Source organism: Eurytemora carolleeae, unplaced genomic scaffold (assembly GCF_000591075.1).
Source record: "Eurytemora carolleeae unplaced genomic scaffold, Eaff_2.0 scaffold231, whole genome shotgun sequence".
Lineage (NCBI taxonomy): Eukaryota > Metazoa > Arthropoda > Copepoda > Calanoida > Temoridae > Eurytemora > Eurytemora carolleeae.
This window is the reverse complement of record NW_019396122.1, coordinates 35308-63284: the sequence shown is the minus strand read 5'-3', so window position 1 is coordinate 63284 and position 27977 is coordinate 35308. Positions and strand designations below refer to the sequence as shown.

Sequence of the window (27977 nt, the reverse complement as noted above, 5' to 3'; positions counted from 1 at the left end):
GTTTTGAGAATGAAATAAGTTTACTGCATAAAAATTGAGTTAAACCTGAAACCGCCAGGATTAAATAAAACCCTTTGCGCATGCTCGAACTGGTTCATCTCAAACCCAAACCCAAGATAATACAAAACAAGAGCCAAACAAAAACAATAATATGATGTGATACAGGTAAATGTTTACATAAACAGATCAAACAATTATTAGCTAAAGTTTTCCATGGACCAAATCCATTATGAAATGTTTGTCTAACAACAATTAATCTCTGGAATATAAAATTTATGTTTAATGATTACATTGTATTGTATTTAAAGTGTAACCGAACAGAAAATTTAATTTAAAAATGAATATTTTAGAATTACATTGCTTAATGATTGTTATTGACATTGTCGAGATATCTTTTGAGATTTGAACTTTGCTTCTTAAACCAAATAAAAAAACTTTTATTATTTAAATCTAGGATTTGGTTATTTCGAAATGTATAGTTTAGCCATACATCGAAAGAATTCATCAAATGTCGTATTCTTCACTTTCTGATGATGGAATGTTGCAGATATTTAGTTTTTTATTTAAATGATTTAAAACTGTTCCCGCACATTCATGGCTATTTATTTATTTTCCTAAATACTGAGATTTACGTAAAATAGTATAAAACCCACTGAAAAATTGTCAAGACGACATTTCATAAATTCTTTCGATGTATGGCTCACCTTGTACAATAGTAGAAATATTTACAATGTTAATCGAAAACTGTTATTTTGACACATTGAGATAAAAGTTAAATTTTTTTGGATAAATTGAAATTCACTTTTAAAAGATTTACTTATTGTAAGTTATTTACAACCAACAATTTTCTTTTAGGGATTTGAACAGAAGATGAGAAAACGAAGAATGAATTCACGATGAAAATGGACTTGAATAAAATCCTGGAAAGGTTTTTTCAAAACACGTTTTTCTTTCTTCTCCTTGGGTTTAATTTCTCCGACGGAATAGCTCCCTGTGCACAGGACGAGTTTCAGTGCGCTGATGGCTCCAGGTGTATCCCGTCCCAGTGGTACTGTGATGGTATCCCAGAGTGTCTGGATCTCTCCGATGAACCCGAATCCTGTCCCGAACCGTCCTGCCAGGAGGGTCAGTTCTCATGCAAGAAAACAGGTTGGAATATAATCTTAATTGTTTAACTTTTGCAATATTTTTAAACATGTTCTTATTTTAGGGAAGTGTATAATGGAAGGCTGGTTGTGTGATGGTGAGCTGGATTGTGGAGGATCAGGAGAAGATACATCGGACGAAGATCCTCTTCTCTGCTCAACCAACTCAACCTGTCCTAATGGACAAACCGCCTGTAGAGACTCAACCTGTATCCGGACAGAGCTTCACTGTGACGGAAAGGTTGACTGTGCAGATAACTCTGACGAAGGACCTTTTTGTGATTTGTTGGACTGTGAAAGTTTCAACTGTAGCTCCGAGTGTAGAATGAGCTGGCGGGGAGCTAAGTGTATTTGTCCTACCGGAAAGCAACCAGCTGGTGCTCTCTGTGTAGACGCTAATGAGTGCGCTGTTGAAGGAACCTGTGATCAACTGTGTACAGATCTACCTGGAACCTACCAGTGTGCTTGTCTTCCCGGATACAAGCTTGTTCCTCCCTCGTCCTGCCTCGCCATCAACTCCCCACTCAACCAACCTGCATCTCTTCTAATATCAAGCACTGATACAGTACAAAATATCCATCTGGATGGAAGAACGATTAAAAAATTAAACACATTGGACTCATACGCCATAGATTTCAACCATAGAAACCAATCCTTTTGCTGGATCTCACACTCATACAACACTACCCCAACAGTTTCAGGTTCCTCTATGAGTTGTTCTAGAATAGATATGTCGGAGAACTGGAGTTTACCTGATCCAGATCTATTCCCCTACTCCAACGTGAACCAGATTGCTCTGGACTGGGGAAGTGGGAACTGGTATTATCTGGATGAATCTAGAGAATCTATATTCCTGTGTCGACTAGTGGAAGGATCTACCAAACAGTTTTGTAAAGTTGTGATCAATACAAGAATGAGTAAACCTAGAGGAATTGCTCTGGATCCTTCTGCAGGTAATTCTTACAATCTACATTTGGAAATTTTAAATATTTTAATTTGTTTTTTAGAAAGGAGAAGAATTATAAAAACTTGATTTATGTTCAAAAATTAAGCTTTAAATCAATTTTTTTATATTTTTTCTTCACAAAAAAAATGGTATTATATTCTTCTTGTTAAGGTTTCATGTTCTTCACAAGCAGTGGTTCAGCTCCACCCAGGCTAGAGAGAGCAGGGTTGGATGGTTCACAACGGAAAATCCTGGTTGATACTAAGATAGTCTATCCCTATGGAGTAACCGTAGACCATCCAAACAGGTAGAAAAATGGGATAATTAATACAAACCCCCGTTTTTTTTTTGAAATATAAAAATGTAAATCAACAAATTATCTAGGCATGTTTACTGGGTGGATACGTACTTAAACTACATAGAACGTTGCTCCTATAACGGAGAAGGAAGGATAACAGTGGTTCGAGGCTCTCCAGTAGAACACCTTTACACGCTCTCAATCTTCCAAACAAGTATATTCGTCACATCCTGGAGAGAAAACTCAATTCTTCATCTGGACAGATTCAAACCTACAAATATTTCCAAGTAGGTTTAAATTTCTAATTTATACTGTTTGATTCATCAAAATATTGAGAATGATTTATATATTTAATTTTTTAGAATTGTTCAATCCAAATCCCGCCCGTTCTCTGTTCAAGTTTACCATAGAGCTAGGCAACCTCTGTATACCAACCTAACTGTAGATATTCATCCATGTTTGGAGAGGAACCCATGCCAACATGTAAGTTTTTATTCTTCATTGAAAACCATCCTTGATCTTCTCATTATGAACCATGTCTGTATTCCGTCGTCTTCCTTACCTTTTCCTTACAGATTATAGTAAAAACATGTTAAGTTATATCAAAACTGTTAGTCTGGAAGAGAAAGAGGTTAAAATCATAAACATTTGCGGATCAATCAAATTAATTTTTTCGTTATGAATTTTAATTTTTAATCTTTAGTTCTAACTTCAAGATTTTTCCTTTAGTTTTGCATCCCGCTCTCCGTGTCTCCGTACTACAAGTGTGTGTGCAGATCAGGGTTTACTCTCTCCAACTCCGGGTCCAACTGTATCCTGCAAACTGTCAAGAATATACTTATCTTCGGACAACAGAAACCAGGGATGATCCGTGGAATCACATCCAGCAGCATGAATACAGATGTAAGTTAGTTTTTAGAAATCAACAAATTTTTTAATATTTACCATTTTTTAAATGTTTTTATTTTAGGTAATGATACCCGTCTCTGGGATCTCTAGACCAACCACAATGGATTTCCATTTTAAAACCAAATATCTATACTTCTCTGACTCCCAAGCTTTAAAGATCGAACGTGTGAAAATGTTTGAGAACAAGATGATCCGGGAGGATTTTATCACTGAAGGATTGAACAAGGTTGAAGGATTAGCTGTGGATTGGGTTGGAGAGAACCTGTACTGGAGTGATGAAGGATTACAGAGTATATTTGTGATCTCTCTTCTTGATCCTAGCTCAAGGAGGACCTTGATCAACTCCGGGACCAGTAATGTAAGATCATTGTCTTTAGCAGCTGGGAAGGGTTTGATGTTCTGGACGAACTGGAACAATATTGAAGGCGGGATATCATTCTCTGGTACGATCTACTCCGGTTGGATGGACGGCACCAATATACAAGCTCTGGTCACATCAGAGCTCCAGTGGCCAAATGGTCTTGTTTACAACTCTGACACAGAAACTTTGTATTGGTGTGATACATTCCTAAATAAGGTTGAATCCTTAAAACTCGGAGATGATCTAAACAAGAATTCTGTCTCGCAACGGAGAAAACTTATTCTTTCTGGAGAGCGGTATACATCCCGTCCCTATGGTCTCACGTTCTACAAGAATGAACTGTTCTGGACTGAGTTTATTAACGGAAACATTATTACCCACAACCTAGAAACAAATATAACCTCAACCATTCTCAAGAATAATCCTCAAATGTTTGAAATCAAATACTTCTCTGCATCTGCGCAGAAGGTGTCAAAGATGGATTGTTCTGCGCTGAAATGTTCTCACCTCTGTTTGATAACTCCTGCAGCTCCTGTATGCTCCTGTCCTAATGGATTACAGTTAAACCTGGATATGAAAACCTGTGATAAGAAACCTGATATCACAAATGCCGAGTGTAAGGAAGGAGAATTTAAGTGCAATGATCCCTCAGGATTGTGTCTAAGTCAGGATAAGGTTTGTAACGGAGTTAAAGACTGTTCTGATGGTTCGGATGAAACCCTGACCGAGACTTGTTTCCATGATGGAACCTGCTCCGAGGAGCAGTTCACCTGTCTCACTAGCTCCGAATGTATATCTAAGATGTGGATGTGTGACGGGGATGAGGACTGTGAGGATGGAAGTGATGAAACTGAAGAAATGTGTTCTACCCTGGAGTGTGAGGAGGATAAGTTTGAGTGCTCCGGTGACGGTAAATGTATCCCTGGGAGCTGGGAGTGTGACGGAGTACCTGATTGTCCTGATTCTAGTGATGAACACCAGGGTTGCTTCAATGTTTCATGTTTATCTACTCAGTTCACCTGTGATACCTACAAGTGTATACCCAAGGACTTCAAGTGTGACGGAGAGGAGGATTGTACGGATGGAACGGATGAACAAGGTTGTCCGCAAATCTGCGAGGATGGACTGTTTTTCTGCTCCGTTGATTGGCAGTGCATACCAGAGAATTCTATCTGCAATGGACAGAAGGACTGTACGGACGGAGAGGATGAGAGAAACTGTCCAACTCAGCTCCAGAGTCGGTGTGAACCATCAGAGTTCTTCTGTGGAGATGGAACTTGTCTCCCAAGTAAGTTTGTTTGTGATGGGAACCAGGACTGTGTGGACGGATCAGATGAAAATCATGGGAACTGTACATCTAACTGTAGAAGCAAGGAAATATCTTGTATTTCCGGACATAAATGTATCCCTGTATCCTACTGGTGTGACGGGGACATAGATTGCGAAGACGGATCGGATGAGTCGACATGTAACAGTGTGATGCATTGCAATTATCCGAATCTGGAATGTGACTCAAGGTTGAATAAAACAAAATGTATTAATGCAGAGAGATTATGTAACGGAGTCCAGGATTGCAAAGACGGATCGGACGAGGGATTGCTTTGTCCTGAGAAGCAGTGTGATAGTTTGATAAATACCTGCTCCGACGTGTGCTTTAATTCTCCTGATGGACATCGTTGCTCCTGTCCAGCAGACCAGTACCTGGATCAATCTCGGACCAACTGTACAGACCTTCATCCTTGTAGTCAGTGGGGCACATGTTCTCAACTCTGTAAACAAATATCAGGACACAGGCATAAATGTTTCTGTCATAAAGGTTACTCTCTCCAGTCGGACAAGTTTACATGTAAGAGTAAAGATGAATCTCATCCCAGAATAGTTTTCACCAATAGACATGAACATAGAGCTATTGATCTTAGACGTGGTAAAGCTAGAACCATTCTCTCCAACCTGAAGAACACTATAGCTCTTGATTTTTTTATATCCAAGAGTAAAACTGAACTCTTCTGGATGGATCTGGCGGATGATTCTATTTATAGAGGAACCTTGAACGAAGAAATGATCTCCGACATGAAGCAAGTTGTTCACTCCGGACTCACCACGGCAGAAGGTTTGGCTGTTGATTGGATCGGAGAAAACTTGTACTGGATTGAATCCAACTTGGATCAGATTGAAGTAGCAAAAATCAATGGATCCTTCCGGAAAACACTGATCTCAGGAAACATGCATAGTCCTCGCGCCTTGGCTCTGGATCCTGGAGAAGCTATCTTATTCTGGACAGACTGGGATTCTGCTGGGAACTCAAGAATTGAGTCCTGCTCTATGGACGGAGATGAGACCCAGAGGAGAATTGTTTTCCTGGTTTCCAGTTATGGAGGAGCTTGGCCCAACGGGTTAACCCTGGATTATCTTGTAAGACGTATTTACTGGATAGATGCTAGAAGTGACTCGGCACACACAACATTCTACGACGGGTCCGATCACAGAGAGATTCTCCGAGGTCATCAATATCTTTCTCATCCTTTCTCTCTTGCTCTGTTTGAATCACATATCTATTGGACAGACTGGAGAACTAACTCAGTTGTTAGAGCAAACAAATGGAACGGAACCGATATCAAGGTTATGGATAAAACTTTAAACAAACCTTATGGGATCAAGGTTGTCCATCCTTCTCTTCAAATCCGTCCTAGAAAACCTCATCCTTGCAACCTAAATAACGGAAACTGTTCTCATCTATGTTTATTGGGATTGAATCGAACTGCAACCTGCGGTTGTCCGCATATTATGAAGCTCTCTGTAGATAAGAAAACCTGCGAAGAGAATCATGTGATGCTTCTCTACTCCGCCGAGAATGAGATCCGAGGAGTTGATCTAGCAAACCCTGCTCATCATCTCATCCCTCCCATTCCTTATCCTAACACAGTTTTCCCTAATCATATTAACTTCCTGGCCAAAAGTAGGGAATTATTTTGGATGGATACAGGCAACCCAAGTTGGCCAAGTATCCGGGTTATAAGACGAGCTAGTATAGGAGGAGAAGATAACCAAGTTCATGTTATTGTAGAAGTTGTTGGATACGATTCTAAGGATACCCTGGCCCAGGGTCCGACAGCTATAGTTGGAGGACTGTCAATTGATTGGATCTCGGAAACCCTGTTCTACGCAAGCTCGGACGAAGAGAACAATGACTCCAGTAGTATCTACGCTAGTAAACTGGATGGAACGGGAGTTGTTAAGATAAAAGATCTCCCGTCATTAGTAAAGGACTTACTCGTGGCTCCAGAGCTAGGAATAATATTCTGGCACGAAGTGAACCTGGAGAACTCAACTGAAAGTATAATGAGGAGCTGGATGGATGGAACTGATATAGCTGAGATTTACTCTGTTCTAAGATCAGAAGATGATCCTTACAATCTGAGCTGTTTAACCTTTTACTCGGAGACAGAAGATCTTTATTGGATTGAGAACTCGGAGCTGAGACAGTATAATATTCACGCAGGTAATAATTTAGTTTTTGTTCCAGCAACAACTTTTAGAAACATTCAGAGTTGTGTTTTTATATCTTATTCAGCTCCACTATATTTAAAATTGGGGAATACGGTCTGGGTTGTTTTTTTCATACTCACAATATTGAGAGAAAGTTTTGGTACATTTTTTGGCAAACAATAATCTTTATAGTAACCTTTTTTAAATACTGTGTCATTTGCTTTTTAAAATCAGTCTCACTGAAAATTACATTTTAATAGAATAGAATTATAAATTCAAGTAATAACGGAAACATTTTTTAATATTATTTTAATTTTGACATCCGCCCTTATTCAAACCAAAACAAATAGGGAGGTGGGGGGGGGTATCTTGAAGTTTAAAGAAAAATGTGTTTCACGTTCACATCATTGGCAGTAGAAAAAGCTTCACAAAGTTTAATTGACGTTCAAATTTCTAACTAATTCCCCTCTTTTTTCCTCTTTCAGCTGCATGATTTTTGTTCCCTTTTTTACCCCCCCCACTCCCCACAAAAAAACGATAGCTACTTCAAAATTCTTTTTTATTAATTAGTATATTTTAATATTCAGATTATTTAGAGCCTAGATTTAGTGCAAATAAAATATGAAAAAAAAAGTATAATTAAAGTGATCTGATCATCAATTTTTTACATTCAATATTAGTTGTTAAGAAATTTAATTTTCCCAAAACTCAAATTTTCTAATCCATTGTTTAACCTGATGTTGTAAACCTTGGATATTTCAATTTTTTGATCTAACCTAATTTATTCATTGTTCAAAATATCTAAGATCTACGACTTTGGGCTGCAAAGATATAAGGAATTGGAAATCAGAGCAAAGACTTAATTCCTTTGTTTAAAATCTGTGTTATGGTTTACAAACCAACCTTTGCTTTTGTTTTTATACTAAATCTCGCTCCTGAGCAGTACTCATTCGTATAGATGGAACCTAATATATAAGATTATAATACAAATAAAAAAAATTCATTTTAAAATACTTGAGGAATGGGGAACAGCCCTATTAATAAAATAAAAAGAATAAAAAATAATAAATAAAAAACCTAAAGTATGGAATTTTGTTAGCATCATCATTTTTCAGGATTACTTGATTCCTCTTCGTACCTTCCATTCCCTGGGATAACAGCGTTAACCATCTATAATCAAACCTTCTTCTATGGAAAAAATCACGGAGGAAACTCGAGTATAATGTCTCGAGATTTGAGAAACGTGGACCAGGTTTTAAAGAACCTGACGAATGTGGTGTTGTCTCTACAAGTCTATGATCGTAAAATGCAGATTGGGGTGAATAAATGTGGAACTAATAATGGAGGTTGCCAACATCTCTGTGTACCTGTTAAACAAGGAAAAATCAGATGTATGTGCAGTATTGGTTATCATGTCAGTGAATTCAACACCTCGGAGTGTATTCCCATCCCACACTTCCTGCTATATCTGTCAGATAACAGGATTCAAGGCATGTCTCCGTCCAACTCCCACCAAAGCAGTGTTCTAGTTCCAGTTCCTAACACGGGTCAACCCACTTCAGTTTCATACCTGGCAGCAGAGAATATAATATTTTGGTCAGATAACGGGGTCGGAGAAATATGGAGGATGAAGCGGGATGGAACGGAGAAGAAAATGATCTTGGATAAACTTGAATCTCCTGTTTCTATTGCAATAGATTGGGTTGCAAAGAACCTGTATTGGACGGATGATAGAACAGATGTTATAGAAGTTTGTAGAACAGACGGAAGGTTCAGGAAGGTTATCATCTCTGGAGGTCTAGTTAGACCTTCAGCTATTGAAGTGTCTCCTGCACATGGTTTTCTCTTCTGGGCAGATACAGACATAAGTGGAGCAAAGTTGGAACGATCTTTCTTGGATGGGTCAGGGAGAAAGGTCATTTCTGATAATACAAAAATGAATTTTGTGACTGACATCAGTCTGGATACAATTGGTGAATGGGTTTATCTTTGTTATCTTGACTCATCTAATGGAGAAGCTTTTAGCAGGGTTTCATTTGATGGAGATACATTTGAAGTGCTACGAAAAAAGGATGAAGACCTTTTCAGATCTCCTGTATCCATTACCTATTTCGAGAACAAGCTCTGGTGGATGGATGTCAATTACAAACTTGGCAGTATTAACTATTTCGACATAGATCTCAGCTCTGATGTAAAAATCCTGAAGCAGAATCTAGGAGACATTACTAATCTAAAGGATATAGAGATGTATAGCCAGTCTTTACAAGACCAGAATGTTACAAATGTCTGTAAGAATCCTTCTCATTGCTCTGAACTCTGTCTATTCAACGGACAGGAAGGAGTTTGTCAATGTTCATTCAGGAAACTAGGTGAAGATAAGAAAACCTGTGTTGACCACAGCGCATTCATATTATTCTCCGCAGGTTCCGTCATAGAAAGTTTACACCTGAATCCTGAAAATAATTTAACACCCCCCATCCCCACAATCTCGAATAACGTTTCACTCCAGAATGCGATTGGATTGGCATATAGTTACCAGGAGAGTACAATATTCTACTCGGATATTCAGGCTGGAACCATCAACAGTGTTTACTTTAATGGAACTGGATTTAAGAAGATTTTGTCCGGACAAAGCTCAGTGGAAGGCCTGACGTTTGATAGTTTAAGAAACATTCTTTACTGGACTTCAACATCTGATAGTTCAATCAGAAAACTTAATATCTCTAACTCTGATGTTTTAAGGACAGAGCTAGTTGTTCAACTAAGCTATGAGGATAAACCGCGGGGGATAGACATAGATATTTGTACCGGTATGATTTACTGGACAAACTGGAACAGGAAAAGACCATGTATCCAACGTGCATTCTCATCTGGATTCCAGAAACAAGAAATTGTAGCAGATAAAATTCATATGCCAAACGGAATCACAGTGGATAGTAAATCTCAGAAATTCTACTGGGCTGATGCCAGGTTGGATAAAATTGATATGTGTAACCTTGATGGAACAAGTTGCAAGACTGTAGTTTCCGCATATATTGAGCATCCGTTCGATATTGCAGTTTTTGATCAGTTCCTATTCTTCACAGACTGGATGTCACATAGTGTTGTAAAGGTAAATAAGCTGTCTGGAGAGGATAGAGTTGTTTTAAAAGATGAGCTATTGAGACCAATGGGTATCATTGCTGTCTCAGAAAACCAAAACTTTTGCCCCATCCCTAAGTGTGGGGTTCAGAATGGTGGTTGTGAGGATATATGCAACTCAGAACAAGGTTATGTACAGTGTTCTTGTAGGACAGGGAGGCATCTAATGCCAGACGGACAAAGATGTATTTCCTCTGCTTCAAACTGCGCTTCTAATCAATTCCAATGTTCTAGTGCAAGGCAGGATAGCATTGAGCACCTTGTCTGTATTCCCTACGAGCTAACATGTGATGGGATAGATCATTGTCCTGACAGATCAGATGAAAAGATAGAATATTGTTCATCAAGGTCTTGTCCTTCAAAATTCTTCCAATGCTCCAACAATAAATGCATTCTCAATGATCTACAGTGCAATGGTGTAGACAATTGCGGAGACTTTTCTGATGAAACCGAATGTAAGTGTGACAGGGGAGAGGACAGTTTTAAATGCAAAATAGGTCCCTGCATCTCTGAGAAGAATGTGTGTGACTTCTCTCCTGACTGTCCTGATGCCAGTGATGAAACAAACTGCCCTCCTTTCAACTGTACAGAAGTTGTTAAAAATACCCACCACAGAAAAGTAAATGAGGAATTAATACCTTGTGTTCGAACCACTGCTTGCATTCTACCCAGCTGGGTATGTGATGGACAAAATGACTGCTGGGATGGGTCAGATGAGGAGAACTGCACCCTTGGTCCTGTTTTAAACACTCTCTGTCCAGACGAACATTTTCAGTGTGAGGATGGTAAATGCATCATACAAGGTTGGTTGTGTGACCGTGACCTTGATTGTAAAAACGGAGAAGATGAACAGAATTGTACAAATACTTGTGGAGCACATGAATTTCAATGTCATGACAAATCACAGTGTATATCCTTAGCTTGGCAGTGTGATGGAACCCCAGATTGTGATGATAGATCTGACGAAGGACCGGAATGTCCTGATAAAGTATGTAAATCTGACCTTGAGTTTAAGTGCCCCGAAGGACACTGTATTCCTAAATCCTGGGTTTGTGATGGGGAAAATGACTGTGCAAGCAATGAGGAACTTAGTGCTGATGAAGACAAGCTAATCTGCACTGAAACATGTGAGAGTAATTATTTCAGATGCGCCAATGGACGTTGTGTTCTAAACCACTTCTTTTGTGATTCAGACAATGATTGCGGAGACTTCAGTGATGAGCCAGAGACTTGTGCTTACAAGAAATGTCCTGAGAACTTCATCCATTGTCGGACTGGTGTGGGGTGTCTTGAGAAGAGACAGCTCTGTGATGGATCATATGATTGTGCAGATCATAGTGACGAACTCACTGCATTTTGTGAAGCAAAAAATGTAACTGAGAATGAAGAAAACTACAGACTTGGTTGTAGAACCCATGAGTTTAGCTGCAACAATTCTGCTTGTGTGCATCTTGCATTAAGATGCAATGGGGAAAATGACTGTGGGGACTTCTCTGATGAGATGAATTGTAAAAACCAAAGTTATCCCTTAAATCTGGATAAAAGAAAACACTGTCCTCCTGGATATCAGCTCTCTTCAGATTTATCTCATTGCAAAGCTAAAAGTCCAATTCAACCCAAGATTATGTTTTCCAACAGGTATTACATTAGGATGGTGGATCTTTTGGGAAATTCTGAAATATTTGCTAAAAATCAATCGAATGCTGTAGCTTTGGATTTTGATTACAAGTCAAAATGTGCATTTTGGTCTGATGTGACGGCCCATGGTTCAAGTTTAAGAAAGCTTTGTAAAGTTGGAGAAGAATCAAAAATTGTGAACTTGGCCACTCCACAGAACCCTGATGGTCTTGCCGTGGACTGGGTTGGAAGGAACTTGTACTGGTGTGATAAGGGTTCAGATACTATTGAGGTTTCTAATCTTGATGGAAAATATAGGAAAATCTTGATAAATGAGGGACTTCAAGAGCCACGAGCTTTAGCACTTGACCCCCTAGAGGGTTATTTGTACTGGTCTGATTGGGGAGATAAACCTCACATTGGAAGATCCTATCTGGATGGTTCCAACCCAACTGTTCTGATATCAGAAAATCTTGGTTGGCCCAACGCCATCACAATAGCATTTGACTCAAAAGAACTATTCTTTGGAGACGCTAGAGAGGATTATATTGCATATTCCAACTTAGATGGGACTAATATAAGAAGAGTGCTTTCTCGTGGACAGAACCCCAGTATTAATCTTCATCATATATTTGCTTTGACTGTGTTTGAAGACTATGTTTATTGGACAGATTGGGAAACTAAGTCAATTGAAAGATGCAACAAATATGATGGAGGTAACCAAGAAACCATATTAACAGCTATACATAGACCGATGGACCTTGCAATATATCATCCAATGCGACAACCAAGCCCTGTTTTTAATCCTTGTGAAAACAATGGTGGATGCCATGGCCTGTGTTTATTAAGACCAGGAAGTGAAGGATTAGAAAAATCTTGTTCGTGTCCAGAAAACTTTATTTTATCCGAAGACAAAATATCTTGCAAATCAAACTGCTCAACAAGCATGTTCCTCTGTGAGAGTACATTGAAATGTATTCCATTTTGGTGGAAATGTGACGGCCAAGATGACTGTGACGATGGTTCCGATGAACCACAAGATTGTAGAGAATTCAAATGTAAACCTGGCCAATTTCAGTGCCAAAACAACCAATGTCTTCATCCAACTCAGATCTGTGACAGCAAGGATGATTGTGGTGATCAGAGTGATGAAAAGAATTGCAATGAATATGAATGTTTCAAGAACCAATTTAAATGTCCTGCAAATGGAACTTCAGATTCCTTCTGCATATCCACAGATAAAAAATGCAACAAAATCCCAGATTGTCCTGGAGGAGAGGATGAACTGAATTGTCCAGCCAGAGATTGTCATGTTTCCCAGTTTCAGTGTGGCAATGGAGCTTGTATACCTGAAGTATGGGTGTGTGATGAGGAAAATGATTGCGGAGATAACAGTGATGAGTTGGAAACCTGCAAAGCTATGAACAGGACATGCGGGGGAGATTTTTTCAAATGTGGAAATGGTAGATGTATTCCTCCAAGCTGGAAATGTGATCGTGAGGTTGATTGTCCAAACAAAGAGGATGAACCTGACTCTTGTGAAAAGATCTATGAGAGTACATGTGACCCAACCTATTTTCGTTGTGGTACAGGAAGATGTATCCCTGGAAGGTGGAGGTGTGATCATGATCAGGATTGTGGAGATGGGTCGGATGAAAAGTCCTGTTCTGTGGAAGAATACCGAACCTGTTCTGAAGATGAGAGAGCTTGCCATAACGGAAAATGTATTCACAATAGTAAATGGTGTAATGGTATTGATGACTGTGGTTCAGATGATCGCACTGATGAGATGTTCTGTTACCTGGAGTGTAGTGAAGAAGAGTTTAAATGTAGTTTCCCTCCATATTGTATTTACAAAGAATGGAGGTGTGATGGGGAAAGAGATTGTTCTGATGGAAGTGATGAACTGAACTGTTTTTCATCAATGTGCACTGTAGGTGAGTTTGCTTGCAAGTCATACCAAGACACCTGCTCTTCAAACCATTGTAATGGTACTAAAGAATGTATTAACTCACAATGGAAATGTGACGGAGAACTTGACTGTCTAGATGGAAGTGATGAGGATTTTGAAACATGCAAGAACTTTGTCTGTGAACCAAACAGATTCAGATGCGACACTAATAAGTGTGTTTTGTGGAGTTCTGTCTGTGATGGAACCAACGACTGTTCAGATGGTTCTGATGAAACTAAGCAAGCTTGTCTCATTTCTGGAGGCTGTATTGACAAACAGAACTTTAGGTGTGAAAATAATAAGTGTATTGACACCTCACTGGTGTGCGATGGAACTAATGATTGTCTGGACGGTTCTGATGAAAGTGATTGCGAAAATAATCCTTCTTGTGAATTTGGAACTTGTTCCCAAATCTGTCAGGTTAAACTCAGGGTTCAAGATCAGCATGCTTCTACTGGGAACTCTTCAAGTATATGCTTGTGTTCTCCAGGATATGAACAGACTGGACATAAAAGACACTGTAAAGCTAGCGGCTCAGATCCTGTTTTGCTGTTGGCAAATGAAAATACCATCAGGCATTTAAATCCATATCAATCTCATAAAATGGTTCAGATTGATTCATATGGGCATTCCAACCATGAAGGTTATGACCAGCTAAAAATTGAAGCTATAGACATACTTTACCAGGACATGGTTCCCACAGCATTTGTTACTTTACATAACAACAGATCAATCTTGTATGTTAAATTTGATACTGAAATAGAAACACATAGAAGGCGTCGCAGCTTAATAGATCAGCATACTGGAGTACTAGTAGAAGATGGAGGCATCCCTAAAGGTTTATCTGTGGACTGGATCAATAAGAATGTTTACTGGATAGATACAGAAACATCTAATGTTCGTCTGGTCAACTATGTGTCCGGAAACACACTGACCATTATTCAAGGAAAAATAGATAACCCAGGAGATATTGTAGTTGATCCTGACTCAGGCAAACTTTTTATCACGGATTGTGGTTCAAATCCTAAGATTCTTACATCAAGACTTGACGGGTCGGACTTAACATTTTTAGTGGAGAAAAAAGTACAATGGCCTTCTGCACTAGCAATAGATTATCCTGCCAGAAGATTATACTGGACAGATTTAAAGTCGAGGACTATTGAATCCGTAAGGTTGGATGGAAAGAGTAGAAATGTTATTGTAACAGTGGAACCGAAGCTAGGAAAACCTTACAGGATTGAAGTGTTCGAGGATACAGTCTACTTTACTACATACAGGATCAATAAGATCCTGAAACTTAATAAGTTTGGAAAAGGAAACATTTCTATTGTAGCAGAAGAAGTTTTGGCTGTTTCAGACCTAGTTATCATGCAGGAGAACAAGCATGACAAGATGTACACAGCAGATCCATGTAGTTCAGCTCCATGTGAGAAGTTTGGTTCTCAAGTTGTCTGTATCTCTATTCCTGGAGAGGACCAAAGACTGACCTACAAGTGTGTTTGTTCTGATAATTATCAAATGAGATCTGGAAAATGTTCCCATTTAGCTGACACCACCACTGAGACATGTGATGGTATGAACTGTCATGAGGGAACATGTGAAATGAAGAATGGGAAACCTGAATGCAGATGTAACCTTTTCTTCTCTGGAAAGTATTGTCAAACCTACATATGTGCTGGATTTTGTCAGAATGATGCACGTTGTATTCCGTTGAACAAGATCCAGACTGGAAGTGAGTACAGTGCCATTTGTATATGTAAAGATGGATTTCAAGGAGATCGCTGTGAGATCGCCACAAAGGATTGTCTGGACTATTGCCATAATAATGCATCTTGTGATATAAACAGAAGCAGTCAAAAACTTGATTGTAAATGTAGAAATCCTTTCTATGGAGAAAGATGTGATCAGTGTCCTGGGTTAGATTGTTCTCCAGGTCTGTGCTCTATGGATAGTATCGGAGAACCTGCTTGTTCCTGTCCTCCGGGTGTGGACTGTTTAAAGAACTCCTGCTCTGGTTTTACCTGTTTCCACAATGGAACCTGTCACATGGTGAATGGTCAGCCCCAGTGCCTGTGTTCGGATAGCATGTACGCAGGAAGACAGTGTGAACAGGATAAATGTCTTTCTATATTCTGTAGGAATGGTGGATACGGTCACAGGATGGATGGTCGCTGTGTTTGTGTGTGCCAGAAAGGGTTTACAGGAGAGAAGTGTGAGAATACTCTGAGCGAGTATCTCCCCTGTCTAAACTGTGAAAATGGAGGAACTTGCCGAACCCTGAACGGAACCAAGGTTTGTGAATGCTCCCCGGAGTATGCTGGTCCAACCTGTAATATCAAGATACCTACCGGAACCAGTCCGTGCAAGCAGTTGGTTTGTCAAAACGGAGGAGTTTGTCAGACCTTGCGATCTAACCGTGGAAAATATTTTGCCCAGTGTATCTGCGATGAGAGGTTTAGTGGAGAGTATTGTCAGAGTATAAACCGTTGTTATAAACATTGTTTAAACGGAGGAACATGTTTCCCTGATGGAAGTTCTGTAAGATGTCACTGTACTCAAGGTTGGAGTGGGGGACGATGTGCTCTCAACTTCGGAGAAAACGGTAAGAATTATATCAAAAACATAGATTACAATACATGGATGGGACAAGTGTCTTTCTTGATGGTTAGAATCTTTTTTTATGATAATATTGAAGAGTACAATCCTTATCATCTTCTTTACTGATCCAAAATTGAATCAAATTGTGAAGGGCTACTTAGTAAAAATGGGTTCACATGAGGATAAAATATTTTTTTAATATTTCTCTCCCATACAAATACTTACTGTTTTGTCCTTAATTTAACTAAAGAATATGTCCTTAAATTGTTACTTTGTCAAGTTGTTATATATTTTGTTCTATAATATTCCATGAAGTTTAAGCTAGGAGAAAATTAAGAATAATTATTTTAAATCGGTAAGAGGGCTTGCTTGGGAAAGTTTTAAAAATTAAGATCTACATTTTTATTTAAACTTTGACAAATTTATTAAAACTAAAACGGATTTTTTTCTGAACAATTGCAAAGATTGACCGATTATATTGCATGGTTTGTTTTTATTAGATGAGAGAAAAGATTTGGATAACAGCGCTATTAACTCCTTGACTGTTACAATAGTTACAGTTTCTATAGTTGCTCTAGCACTACTTGGAGCTCTAGTCTACCTTACAGTATTCATCATTCAACGCAGACAGTAAGCTTTTATTTTCATTTTACTTTTAAACAAGCAATTGGAAATTAGACATTTTTCAGCTTGTTGAATATTAAAGTCTGGTTTTAATGCAAATAAAATAAAATATTTGATTCCTATAAAGTGAAGAATTCCTGTTTTCAAAGGAAATTGTGGATTTTCATGGAGAATTAAATTTTCAGGTTATCCTCTCCGTTTAAACACCATCGGATGAACGAGAGCGGGACGAGGTCAAGCAACCTGGAGTACTCCAACAGGATGTTCTTGCAGGACGACGAGGCTCAGGACCAACATGGTCTCTTCTCCATGGAGGAGCTCCAACCTGCCGCTAACTTTGTAAACCCTGTTTATGAAACTATGTTCCTGGTGAGCTCATTGATCCAACCCTGTCTTTATCTTTGATTTTAAATCATTCAACTAAAAAGTAATCAAGAAAGTTTTCTCATTTCCCGGTGTTTTGTTTAATACAACTTTACTTTCAGGAGAACCGTTCCTCGATAATAAAGGACGGAACAGTCTTACATCCTGATATCCTGGAGTTAACCAACCTAGAGTCGGAGAGGAGTGGTTTACTCCGATCTACGGATGCGCCACCTGCCGACGGTAGACCGGTTATTCACACTGATTCAGATTAATCTTCATATGTTCTCCCAATCCAGGGCATTATAGATCTAAACCTACTCCTAGGTTGTATCTAACACTAAACTATACTACCGAACTGAAATCTAATATTAAGTTTATAATAGTGCTCGGATATCCACACAAGCTTACATTTCATATAAGATTAGCTATACTCCTTTATTTATATTAAATAGTCACGTGAAAATATTTGAAAATTTGTTTTTTTTTTGAATAATGAAATAATATTTACAGTCAAATATTTACATCGCCACAAAAATTACATTTTAATGCGTATACCTAGGCTCAAGCTTATTTTTTAAGCTTTAAAATCTAAATATTTTATTTGACGTTAAACCTATGTTTTCTTACCCATTCATGAAAAACTAATCAAAATAGGATTACTAAATTAATTCTATTCAAAATATTTTTTTTATATTTTCTTCTTTGTATTTGGAATATTTCCATCCATCATTTCAAGATGAGTTTAGTATTCTACCAAAGCTCTGGTTTAGCGTCCGTAAGACTTTAAACTAATTGGCCTAAAATGTTTTGCACAAGCTGTTGCCAAATATTGCCATCTCGTATTTAATAATTTGCTTTGCAGTACACAATTATTGTTGTTTACTTTTGTGATATGTTGTTTATTGTAGAACGCCATGTTTTTTTGGCAAGGGAACCAATACCATAGCATTGTTAATGTTCCAATCCAAGTATGTTTTAGTGTTCTATCACAGTATGGCCAGGTAAAACCTTTGTCTGGTAAGTTTTCCATTTCTGTCTGGTAAGTTTTCTATTACTGTCTGGGAAGTGTTCCATCACTGTCTGGTAAGTGTTCCATTACTTTCTGGTTTTTGTTCTATTACTGTCTGGTAAGTGTTCCATTCCTGTCTGGTAAGTGTTCTATTACTGTCTGGTAAATGTTCCATCACTGTCTGGGAAGTGTTCCATTCCTGTCTGGTAAGTGTTCCATCACTGTCTGGGAAGTGTTCCATTACTGTCTGGTAAGTGTTTCAACAATATTTGATATGTGTTCTATTTCTGTCTGGAAAGTGTTTAACAACTCTCTGGTCATTGTTCTGGTTTCATAACACGGTTTTAATCCTAAATCAAATGAGCTTCCATTTTTCTTTGGTTCTTTGTTTTCCTGGTTCCTTTCCATGGTTTCCTCATTTCCTTTTTCTTTAGTTGTTCCCTGATTCCCTTGTTCGTATTTTTCTGTATCCCTTGTTCTATGGTTCCATGGTTCCCTGGATCTCTGGTTCCCCTGTTCGATGGTTGTCTAGATCTCTGGTTCCCTTATTTGATGGTTCCATAGATCACCATGGTTCCCTAGATCTTTGGTTCCTTTGTTCGATGGTTGTCTAGATCTCTGGTTCCCTTGCTTGATGGTTCCATATATCTCTGGTTCCCTAGATCTCTGGTTCCCTAGATTTCTGGTTCCCTTGTTCTGTAGTTCCCTAGATCTCTGGTTCCCTTGTGTGATGGTTTCCTAGATCTCTGGTTCCCTTGTTCTATGGTTCCCTAGATCTCTGGTTCCCATGTTCGATGGTTCCCTAGGTCTCTGGTTCCCTGTTCTATGGTAACCTTGTTCGATGGTTCGATGGTTCCCTGTTCAATTGTTATTTTGTTCGATGGTTCCCTTGATGCTTTGAGTGAAATGAATCTCTTCAGTATTTTAATTATATTTGTTTAATCTTTCGTTATATAATGTTGTGCCAAATACATTCAGTTTATCCAACACATTAAAATAGTATTTTTTATTAAAGGAATCGTAAACATAATCTTAAAAGTTTTAGAGTGGCATGTTCAATTCACAACTATGCCCTTTAAACCTTTATCAGATCACGGACGTATGAGTGTAGTTTCTCCTTAAGAGTGATTTGCGGGTTTATGCTGCGAAAACGATGAAAGAATTTGTCACAATTCAACACGTTTTTAGACACAAATAGATGATTTTCTCCTCCTTTTAGTGCCGTTGTGAATTGGAGGGTCACTTGAGATTATGTCTGTACAGATCCTATCAAGAAGGTTAAGATGAGGATAATTTGGAAAGTATCCCGTGTGTGCAAATTCATGTTCTGGGGTTGCAAATTTATTGCACGCTTTGAACCAGGAAGTAGACAGACAGAGATCAGGTAGTACAGCTTATTAATTTAAGAAATTACAGTGAGTCCCACTAGACATGATAAATAGAAGATTTGTACTTCCAGAGCCAAAAAATAGAAAATTGTACAAGTGCAGTGTGCAGAACATAAAAAAAGTTTTTAAAATATGGCCCCTATAGTTTTCATTTTAAAAGATTACAATTATGTCTGTTGTAAATACAAATGTTGTTTTTATTAAATGATCGAATTTTTGAACGAAATCTCCGGTAATTTTTAAATTGTTAATAAATGCTGTTGGTATATAGACTATGTTATAAAAATGCTAGGAATATTTTACGTGTGTTTTATGACTTACTAGCTGAAGGGCCCGGCGTTGCCTGTGGAAAAAATAACTAATAATTTAGAATTTTTTTTAGCCTAAACACCCCATGAGTGTCCACAAAAAAAATTCAGCCCAATCTGTTCAGCCATTTGGCGGGCTATACGCAACATATATACATATATATACGAATGTCTTGTTTTATTATATAGATATTTAAGGAACTAAATTAACTTACAGGGTGTCCCACGAAACATAACATTTAAAAAATCGTTATTTTTAGTTAAAACATCCTTTTGCTTCATTATCTTTTACTTTGAAATCAATTTTAATATAACATGACTCCCATATAATATTTTTATTGATCTTTGTTACCAAACAACTCAACAAATTATGGAAAAAGACATGCTAAACTATTCACCAACTGTCATGTTTCGTGGGACACCCTGTACGAAAGAATGCCTCCATAAATCTCAAGAAGACGACATTTATTTATTTTTCTTGTCAAGCAAGAAATCATGTTCAGGGATTTGCCATTCTAAGTTACGCGCACATGCCCCGTAAAATTCCAAAACAGAGTGAGTGGAATGGAATTTTGTAGATCCAGAAATTAGTATTTATTTAGGGTTAGGTTAGGTTAAAACACTTTCTGGGCCGAGTGCTGCGGCTATGACAGGCTAGGGGGCCGATCGCTGCGGCCACGGGTTAGGTTAAGTTATGACACTTTCTGGGCCGAGCGCTCCGGCCACTTGTCTTACATTTAAGACCCCACCAGCTGCCAGTCTCTACGCAGGCATCCCACAGATATTATTTTTCTGGATCTACAAAATTCAATCCCCCTCTCTTCGATCGCTGCGGCCACGGGTTAGGTTAAGTTATGACACTTTCTGGGCCGAGCGCTCCGGCCACTTGACTTACATTTAAGACCCCACCAGCTGCCAGTCTCTACGCAGGCATCCCACAGATACTATTTTTCTGGATCTACAAAATTCAATCCCCCTCTCTCTGATTTGGAATTTCACGGAGCATTGCGCGCAACAGAGAATGGCAACTGCCTCATGTTTAGTGGAACATACAGTGTTATCAAACTTAGTTATTTGTTTTGAGAGTTCCAGATCGTGAATGATGTAAATGATGTAAAGAAATAGATAATTTATGCATTCTAAATTAGCTAAATAATAATATTAAACTCTACATTCTTTTATTGAGTAAAATTGAAATTACAAATTGAGCAGAACCATCTAGGTTTCTTCGGTCCACACTGAGACAGGTTAAACTTTCCTTCACTAAATATAACTAGGTTTCTTCTTTTATACTCTATATACAGGGTAACCCACAAGGGATGAGACTTTCAAAGACGACCGAAAACTCAAAATATGACGATTCCAAGTTCAAATTAAGTTTATTGCCTGAAATATAGCATAAAGTGGTTTATATAATGATTTGGTAAGGAAAGAAACAAGTTTACAGTTGCAGGGAATCATGAATATAAAGTAAAGATAACATAAATTCACTGCAGTCGTCTCTGAAGTCTCATTCTTTGTGGGTAACCCTGTAGATAAAGGAGTAATCTCTGTTTGTCTGTATGTTTGGTATATGTTTGATATCCGATCATAACTCATGAGGCCTCTGAACAGATTTGTGCCACAAGGTTGTTCTGAGTGTCAATTGATATGAAGACGACATTCTTAGTACATTGGAGGGCAAAGTATCTAACCTTAATAAACAACCTTGCTTTGCCAAAAACTTTAGAAATTTGGTCAAATTAGATTTTTATGAAGAACATTAACAAAATTTTGTCCCAAACATAGTTTTTTCCAACTCACTCAAAGTAAAGGGGGGGGGGCAATTTTGTACAGGGTGTCCCACGAAACATGACAGTTGGTGATTAGTTTAAAATGTCTTCTTCCATAATGTGTAAAGTTGCTTAAGATCCCAAAGAGCTAATAAAAGATATTACATATAAGATAGTCATATTATAGTAATATTGAGTTGAACATAAAATATATATGAGTAAAAGATTTTTTTAACGAAATTAACTTTAAAAAGTCTTTAATATCTTACAGAGTATATGGAAGAAGACATTCAAAACTGTTCACCAACTGTCATATTTCGTAGGACACCCTGTATCTTTCTGGGATGTCTCAGCACCCGTTGGGGCCTACAAGCTCCATCAAACTCATTAGTTTAATTGATCCAGGGGGAGAAATGTACTCCTCTACCTGGATGCGTTTATGGGCTGGCAGAACCACAATGCCAGACTTAAGCTACAAATATTTTTTGGAACCGCTTTTCGTTTAGTTTAATTAAAAACCAGATTTGCCACTGCATATGAAAGAGTTTAGCATTGGTGTTGTGCATCACTGATGCCACCCTTTCATCAAAGTTATATTGACAACCCACTTTAACAAAGTTATATTGACAACTCCTTTTAACAAAGTTATATTGACAACTCCTTTTAACAAAGTTATATTGACAACCCCTCTTAACAAAGTTATATTGACAACTCTTTTTAACAAAGTTATATTGACAACCCCTTTTAACAAAGTTATATTGACAACCGCTCTATTTAAAGTTATATTGACAACCCATTTAAACAAAGTTATATTGACAACCCATTTAAGCAAAGTTATATTGACAATCCCTTTTAACAAAGTTATATTGACAACCCATTTAAGCAAAGTTATATTGACAACCCCTTTAAACAAAGTTATATTGACAACCCCTTTATGCAAAGTTATATTGACAACCCCTTTAACAAAGTTATATTGACAACCCCTTTAAACAAAGTTATATTGACAACCCATTTAAGCAAAGTTATATTGACAACCCCTTTTAACAAAGTTATATTGGCAAAATAAATTAGCCTGTTCATGAAATGACGTGCTGCTGTTTTTGTATTTTTACCTAGCAAGGTTTCTATGGGACTTTGTAGGAGTGCAATAAAGAATCTGCTTTACGGACTCTATCCTGCTACAACGAGGGCACTGAGGAACAGACATTTTTTTTATAAAATCTGACAAAATTTAAAATAAATTTGGTTTTTTATCTCAAACAATCTTTTGTGTATTTGATGTTGTTATGATTCAAATATAGTTTCACGAGTAGCTTAAAAAACTTAGGAAGTGAAATTGGTGCAGTAAACTTTAAATAATCGCTGTTTTTCATACTCATCTACTTTTTAATATCATGACTTGAGTCTAATGGTCTTCTTTATTTTTACTAGTTTTATGAGACTTACTGTATAAAAATATATTTTTGGACTTTTTTTCACAAAAAATCTGTCAAAGTTAATTGTTAAAACTTGACGGACAAACCTGGAGCTGGGCCTCAACTAAACCATATTGACTAAATGCGGGCTTTTTATCATAACAATCTAAAATATATAAAAATACAATTCTATGAATGAATAATAGGAATAACAAAAAAAAGTATCTAAACTTTAAAGTTGTTACGTGTCATTTTATTGCTGGAATTAATTTAATTTCGAAATATTTGTGTAAAAAAAAAGAATTGTACATACCTTCGAATAATTTATTTTACTAAGTTTCCAGGGCGCTCGTACACATCTTCGATTTAAACTTTGAAATATTTGCTTCATCTGCGCCATTTTCTCTTCTTGAATTAGCAAAAATAATAAACAAAAAATTTCCAGATTTATCGATTTTTTACGTGGATATTGAAAAAAAATGTATGTCAATTTTTTAATTCCGACCATTCATAAACCTTCCCTGGGGTCATGTGAGGTCCCTCAAAAAGAATTTGGCCGGATCGGTTCAGCCGTTTTGACGTTTTTTGGACACAAACAAACAAGCATAGTATATATATAGATTGAAAAGAAATCTTACTGACAATTTGATTTAATTTTTTCTTGTCATAAACCATAAACCATAAACTAAATTTTGAATATTTGAGCTTACCATAAAACGGATTGGTCAGAAAATTAAACTTATTGACAGGAACAAATTTACCTAATCCCAACTACCTTTACTCCAGTATCTTTTAGGTTGAAAAAGAAAAAATTAACAGCAACGACTATTTTTAGCGACTAGCATTGTTTGCAAAGGAATTGAATCTTTGCCACAGACTCTGATTTTCTGATCCCTATTTCTTTGCAACCCGATGTCGTAGATCTTAGATATTTCAAATTATGGATTCTTTTTAATCAAATCAACTAAGTTTGAAACATCAAAGGTTTATAACAAAAGGTTTGAAAATCTGAGTTTGTTGCGAAGACTCAATTTCTTTGAAACTATACAGAGTTTAAAATAAATGGTGTAACCCGCTTACAGCAATTCAGAGCAAAACAATTAAAGGATTAAAAGATGTAAAAATTAATATGGTTTAGCATTTTTTTCATACAGTCATATACATATATATCTCTGGCAATTTTTAATGCTTAAAAAAAGGCAGACCACATTTTGTGATTATTGTTTCATCAATAATATTTGTAAAATTAGATTGTAAAGTCGTCTGATTAATTGTAAATTAATTCCGGGTCTTTTTGATTAGGACTCTCTACTTAACCTTGAATTAACAGGAGCTACAGTTAGAATGTTTGATGGGGGGGGGGGGGGTCCGGATAATTATGAGATTATCTTAACGTCCTTTAAATACTACATTAATATGCTTATTGTGACACTCTTGACATTGTAGATATTGGTATATAGATAAGACTGGTGCATCAGGAGTGTGAGACCCAATATTGGTTTCCAGAATCCACAAAACAAACTTTTCATCAAAATTCATTTAGAAATTCGAATCTGTGAAGATTGAAACGATAAATTAAAACTTTTTTGAACTTTTCAATTTTATCCTTCTTGGTTTTCATAGAGATTGACATCAATTATAAAGTAATCAAGTCTTTTCCACAAACTTAAATTTTATATCTTTAAAGCCTGGTGGTTTAAACCTTTTCATATTTCAAACTTAGTTTAGTTGATCCGACATAATTTTTAGCTTGAAATGCCTATGTAAGGTCTACGACATTGGAATTAAAATTGAAAGTTTTAAGACTAATTACTATTTTTGAGATAATAATGCAGCTAGTTCCTGTTTTTATCTGTTGGAAGAGTTCTTGAATTAATCTTTGTGCACCAAAAAGGGACAGAAGGTTCAAATGACCCTATAATATAAAGTGGTAAGACCTACGTTCGGCTGATCAAGAATGAATAGAATATTGTGATTTAAAAGTGAATTGCGGACACAATGAAAACTATTGTCAGAATTTCCACTTTTTAAGATTAAAAAATGACAAAATCTGCCTCATTGTACTCAGATGGAGGGTTTAAGGGTACCATTGTAAATCCTACATGCCACTTTCTAAATAGATGGTCACGTGAAATTACACCTACAGTCCCTTTAAATGCCAGACCTGAGTGCTCAGGATGACTTTGAAGCTTCAGTCATGTTTACAATAAGCTTCATGACATCCTAGGTTTATAATTGACAGGATGGATTGTATAGAAGCATCCTTGGAGTTCATCTTCTCAATAATTACAGATGAATACTCAATTCTCTATCCTGGAACCAGCAGCTGTCAGATATAATCACATTTATTGAATTAATTGCATTAATTGCATTAATTGCCGGTAATCATATAATTTGACATTAATTATCATCTGCTTCTACCATTGATCACAACCAAGATTGATTCTAAAATATTAATTGCTTTTTGTCTTATCTCTCATTGATTTACGTTTTTAAAATGTGACATCAAAATCCGTTAATTGGATATATTAGAGAGAGAAAATAATTATATAAAGGGAAATATCGTCGTATGTATGACATGTGACCCCCCCCCCATTTAAAGGGAGACATGCCCGAATTACAACAATCCCCTTTAAACCTTTATCTGATCAATATAGTGATATTATTAGTTTAACAATTTTCTGTTTCCTCATTGTATCTGCACAATAGAAATCCGCACGTAGTTTTTTAGAGTAACTATAATTGAAATTTTCAACGTTAAAAACATGGATATTTATTCTAGATCATATTTAATTGTTCCTTTATGTATCGTGCATGCAACTCTATTATTAAAGGGAGTGTTCGCGAAAAATGATAGGGGGTGTAGGCTTACGGCGAAAAAATGTCAATGGAGATCCCTACTAATCTTACTTCTCTATGATTCCACGTGGCGGCAGAGACACTTAGCGGAAAAGATCGTCGTTTTAAGTGCATTTTATATAAAACAAATAAAAAATATTATGGACTATCAACTATATATGAATGCGTCGAAAAATTATCGATGATTATAGGTTGTAATATCTGAATGATTTGTTTGGAATTAAATAGATTTTTTTACGATCCGAGTTGTGATTTTCTGAATTTGTATGGACGCTACGTTCTTCGGTAAGAGTCGTTTTTAACAATTTTCTCCTTATAGACGCAACAGATAGAAGTAAGATTAGTAGCGATCACCATCGATAATTTTTCGCCGTAAGCCTATACCCCTTTCATTTTTCGCGAAAACTCTCTTAAAGGAGTCACTTGAAATTATTCTTTTTAAAATGTTTTTGTTTAAATAAATTAAATCAGAGGACTTTCTAAATAAATCAAAGATTAATGTTTACTAAATTTTCAACTTTAATTAAACTTAGATTCTTGCGCTCAACTGAAATTTTCATTTTTTATTTTTTTTAACTTGAGACGAAAATAAAAATTTGATATAAACGATATTCATAAATATATGAGGAAAATGTAGATTAATGAGAAATATATCAAAGCACTTTAAACAGGAACTTTAAAGAGGCAATTTTCAAGAAAAATAGGCAAAAATATCTAAAATTTGACAACAAAAGAACGTATTTGTGGATAGTTTAAAATGTTTAATGCAAAGATTTTCATAATACAAAGATGCGGCTGCATATATCACAAATGTTGTCTTTTCCGATAATTATAGGTCTTAAACGAATCTTTTGAACACCCTTTTCATTAGGAAGTTACTTTAATGCCTGCCTTTATAATCTAAACAATTTAAGATTTACAAAACGACATGGCAACATTTTTTGTAATCTTTATACCCGTCCCTCGTCACTCAATAGCATCTCGGAAAAATTTCCACAAATTGCCACAAACTCAAAGTTTTATTATATATTCAAATAGTCTAAGTTTTAAATATCAAAGTTTACCATCAGGTTTCTAAGATTTTGTGTTAAAGACTCAATTCCTTTGTTAAATAAATACGGACGAATTGGCGAATGGTTCGAAATATTTAGTGCAAAGATTTTCATTCTTTGTAAAAATAGAACATTTTATCAAAAAAAAAATTAAACTAACATATTTCAAACTATGATTTCAGTTATATAAAATAATTTAAGTTTGAATTATCATCAGGTTTCAAAGATGCAGGGATTGGAAAAATTGACTCAATCCCATGACATATGACATTGCGAATGGTTCGAAATATTCAGTGCAAAGATTTTCATATTAACCGATATTCAGGATATTGCAGACAAAATTACATTAACCGGACAGAGGAAGACGAATTTGCGTTTTTATATTGTTCAGCATGAACAGGTGCAGAAACACATTACTGAGTTTAGGACTAAAATTAACTTATAATTTCCTCTTAAATTTGTTCAAGTGTAAACCTAGATCGATGATTCTCTCCACTAGTTTCCTCCTTCAACCAACCATGATATTCTAAATTCTTTATTTTTATTCTGCGTAGAAAATATAAGCCTTGCATTGTCATTTAAATAATTCTTACCACATTCGATTTTCCCAAAATTTATCTCTTGTCTTATATAATCAGCCATTTCATTATCCGGGGACCAAATAAATAATTATGAAAAGTAGTTGAACTAACTAAAATTTGTATTAATCGATCTTTGTCCGACCATCAGGCA

The 27977-nt window shown here is 36.7% G+C and overlaps 1 protein-coding gene and 1 long non-coding RNA gene across 4 annotated transcripts; one reads left to right on the top strand and one right to left on the bottom strand.

The window, feature by feature from the left end:
• Positions 1-65: 65 nt before the first annotated feature.
• On the top strand, positions 66-19448 carry LOC111695574 (prolow-density lipoprotein receptor-related protein 1). 3 transcript variants are annotated; one of them, XR_002763898.1, is made up of 13 exons: positions 66-165; positions 856-1149; positions 1211-2098; positions 2263-2398; positions 2476-2676; positions 2752-2872; positions 3119-3292; positions 3360-7158; positions 8261-16456; positions 16953-17082; positions 17262-17445; positions 17562-18048; positions 18213-19448. XR_002763898.1 is itself a non-coding variant. In XM_023464942.1 (12 exons), exons 2-12 carry the CDS (start codon positions 897-899, stop codon positions 17712-17714), a joined length of 14235 nt encoding a protein of 4744 aa, XP_023320710.1. In that variant the 5' UTR covers positions 66-165; positions 856-896; the 3' UTR covers positions 17715-19448. The 3 variants fall into 3 exon arrangements, 1 of the variants encoding a protein (XP_023320710.1); XR_002763897.1 differs by having other exon boundaries at positions 17562-18059; XM_023464942.1 differs by having other exon boundaries at positions 17562-19448.
• Positions 19449-21308: 1860 nt separating this feature from the next.
• LOC111695604 (uncharacterized) lies at positions 21309-23748 on the bottom strand. The gene is made up of 4 exons (XR_002763902.1): positions 23648-23748; positions 23442-23500; positions 23032-23111; positions 21309-21410 (listed from the first exon to the last, which is right to left on the bottom strand). It is a non-coding gene; the product is annotated as an uncharacterized LOC111695604 (long non-coding RNA).
• Positions 23749-27977: the final 4229 nt, after the last annotated feature.

Bases quoted from the DNA above. Each gene is read 5' to 3' on its own strand.
- LOC111695574 (XM_023464942.1), top strand. From the start codon at position 897: ATGAAAATGGACTTGAATAAAATCCTGGAAAGGTTTTTTCAAAACACG. The intron at 2,873-3,118 runs GTAAGTTTTTAT...TTTTTCCTTTAG, and splicing joins AGAGGAACCCATGCCAACAT to TTTTGCATCCCGCTCTCCGT. The intron at 16,457-16,952 runs GTAAGAATTATA...TGTTTTTATTAG, and splicing joins TCTCAACTTCGGAGAAAACG to ATGAGAGAAAAGATTTGGAT.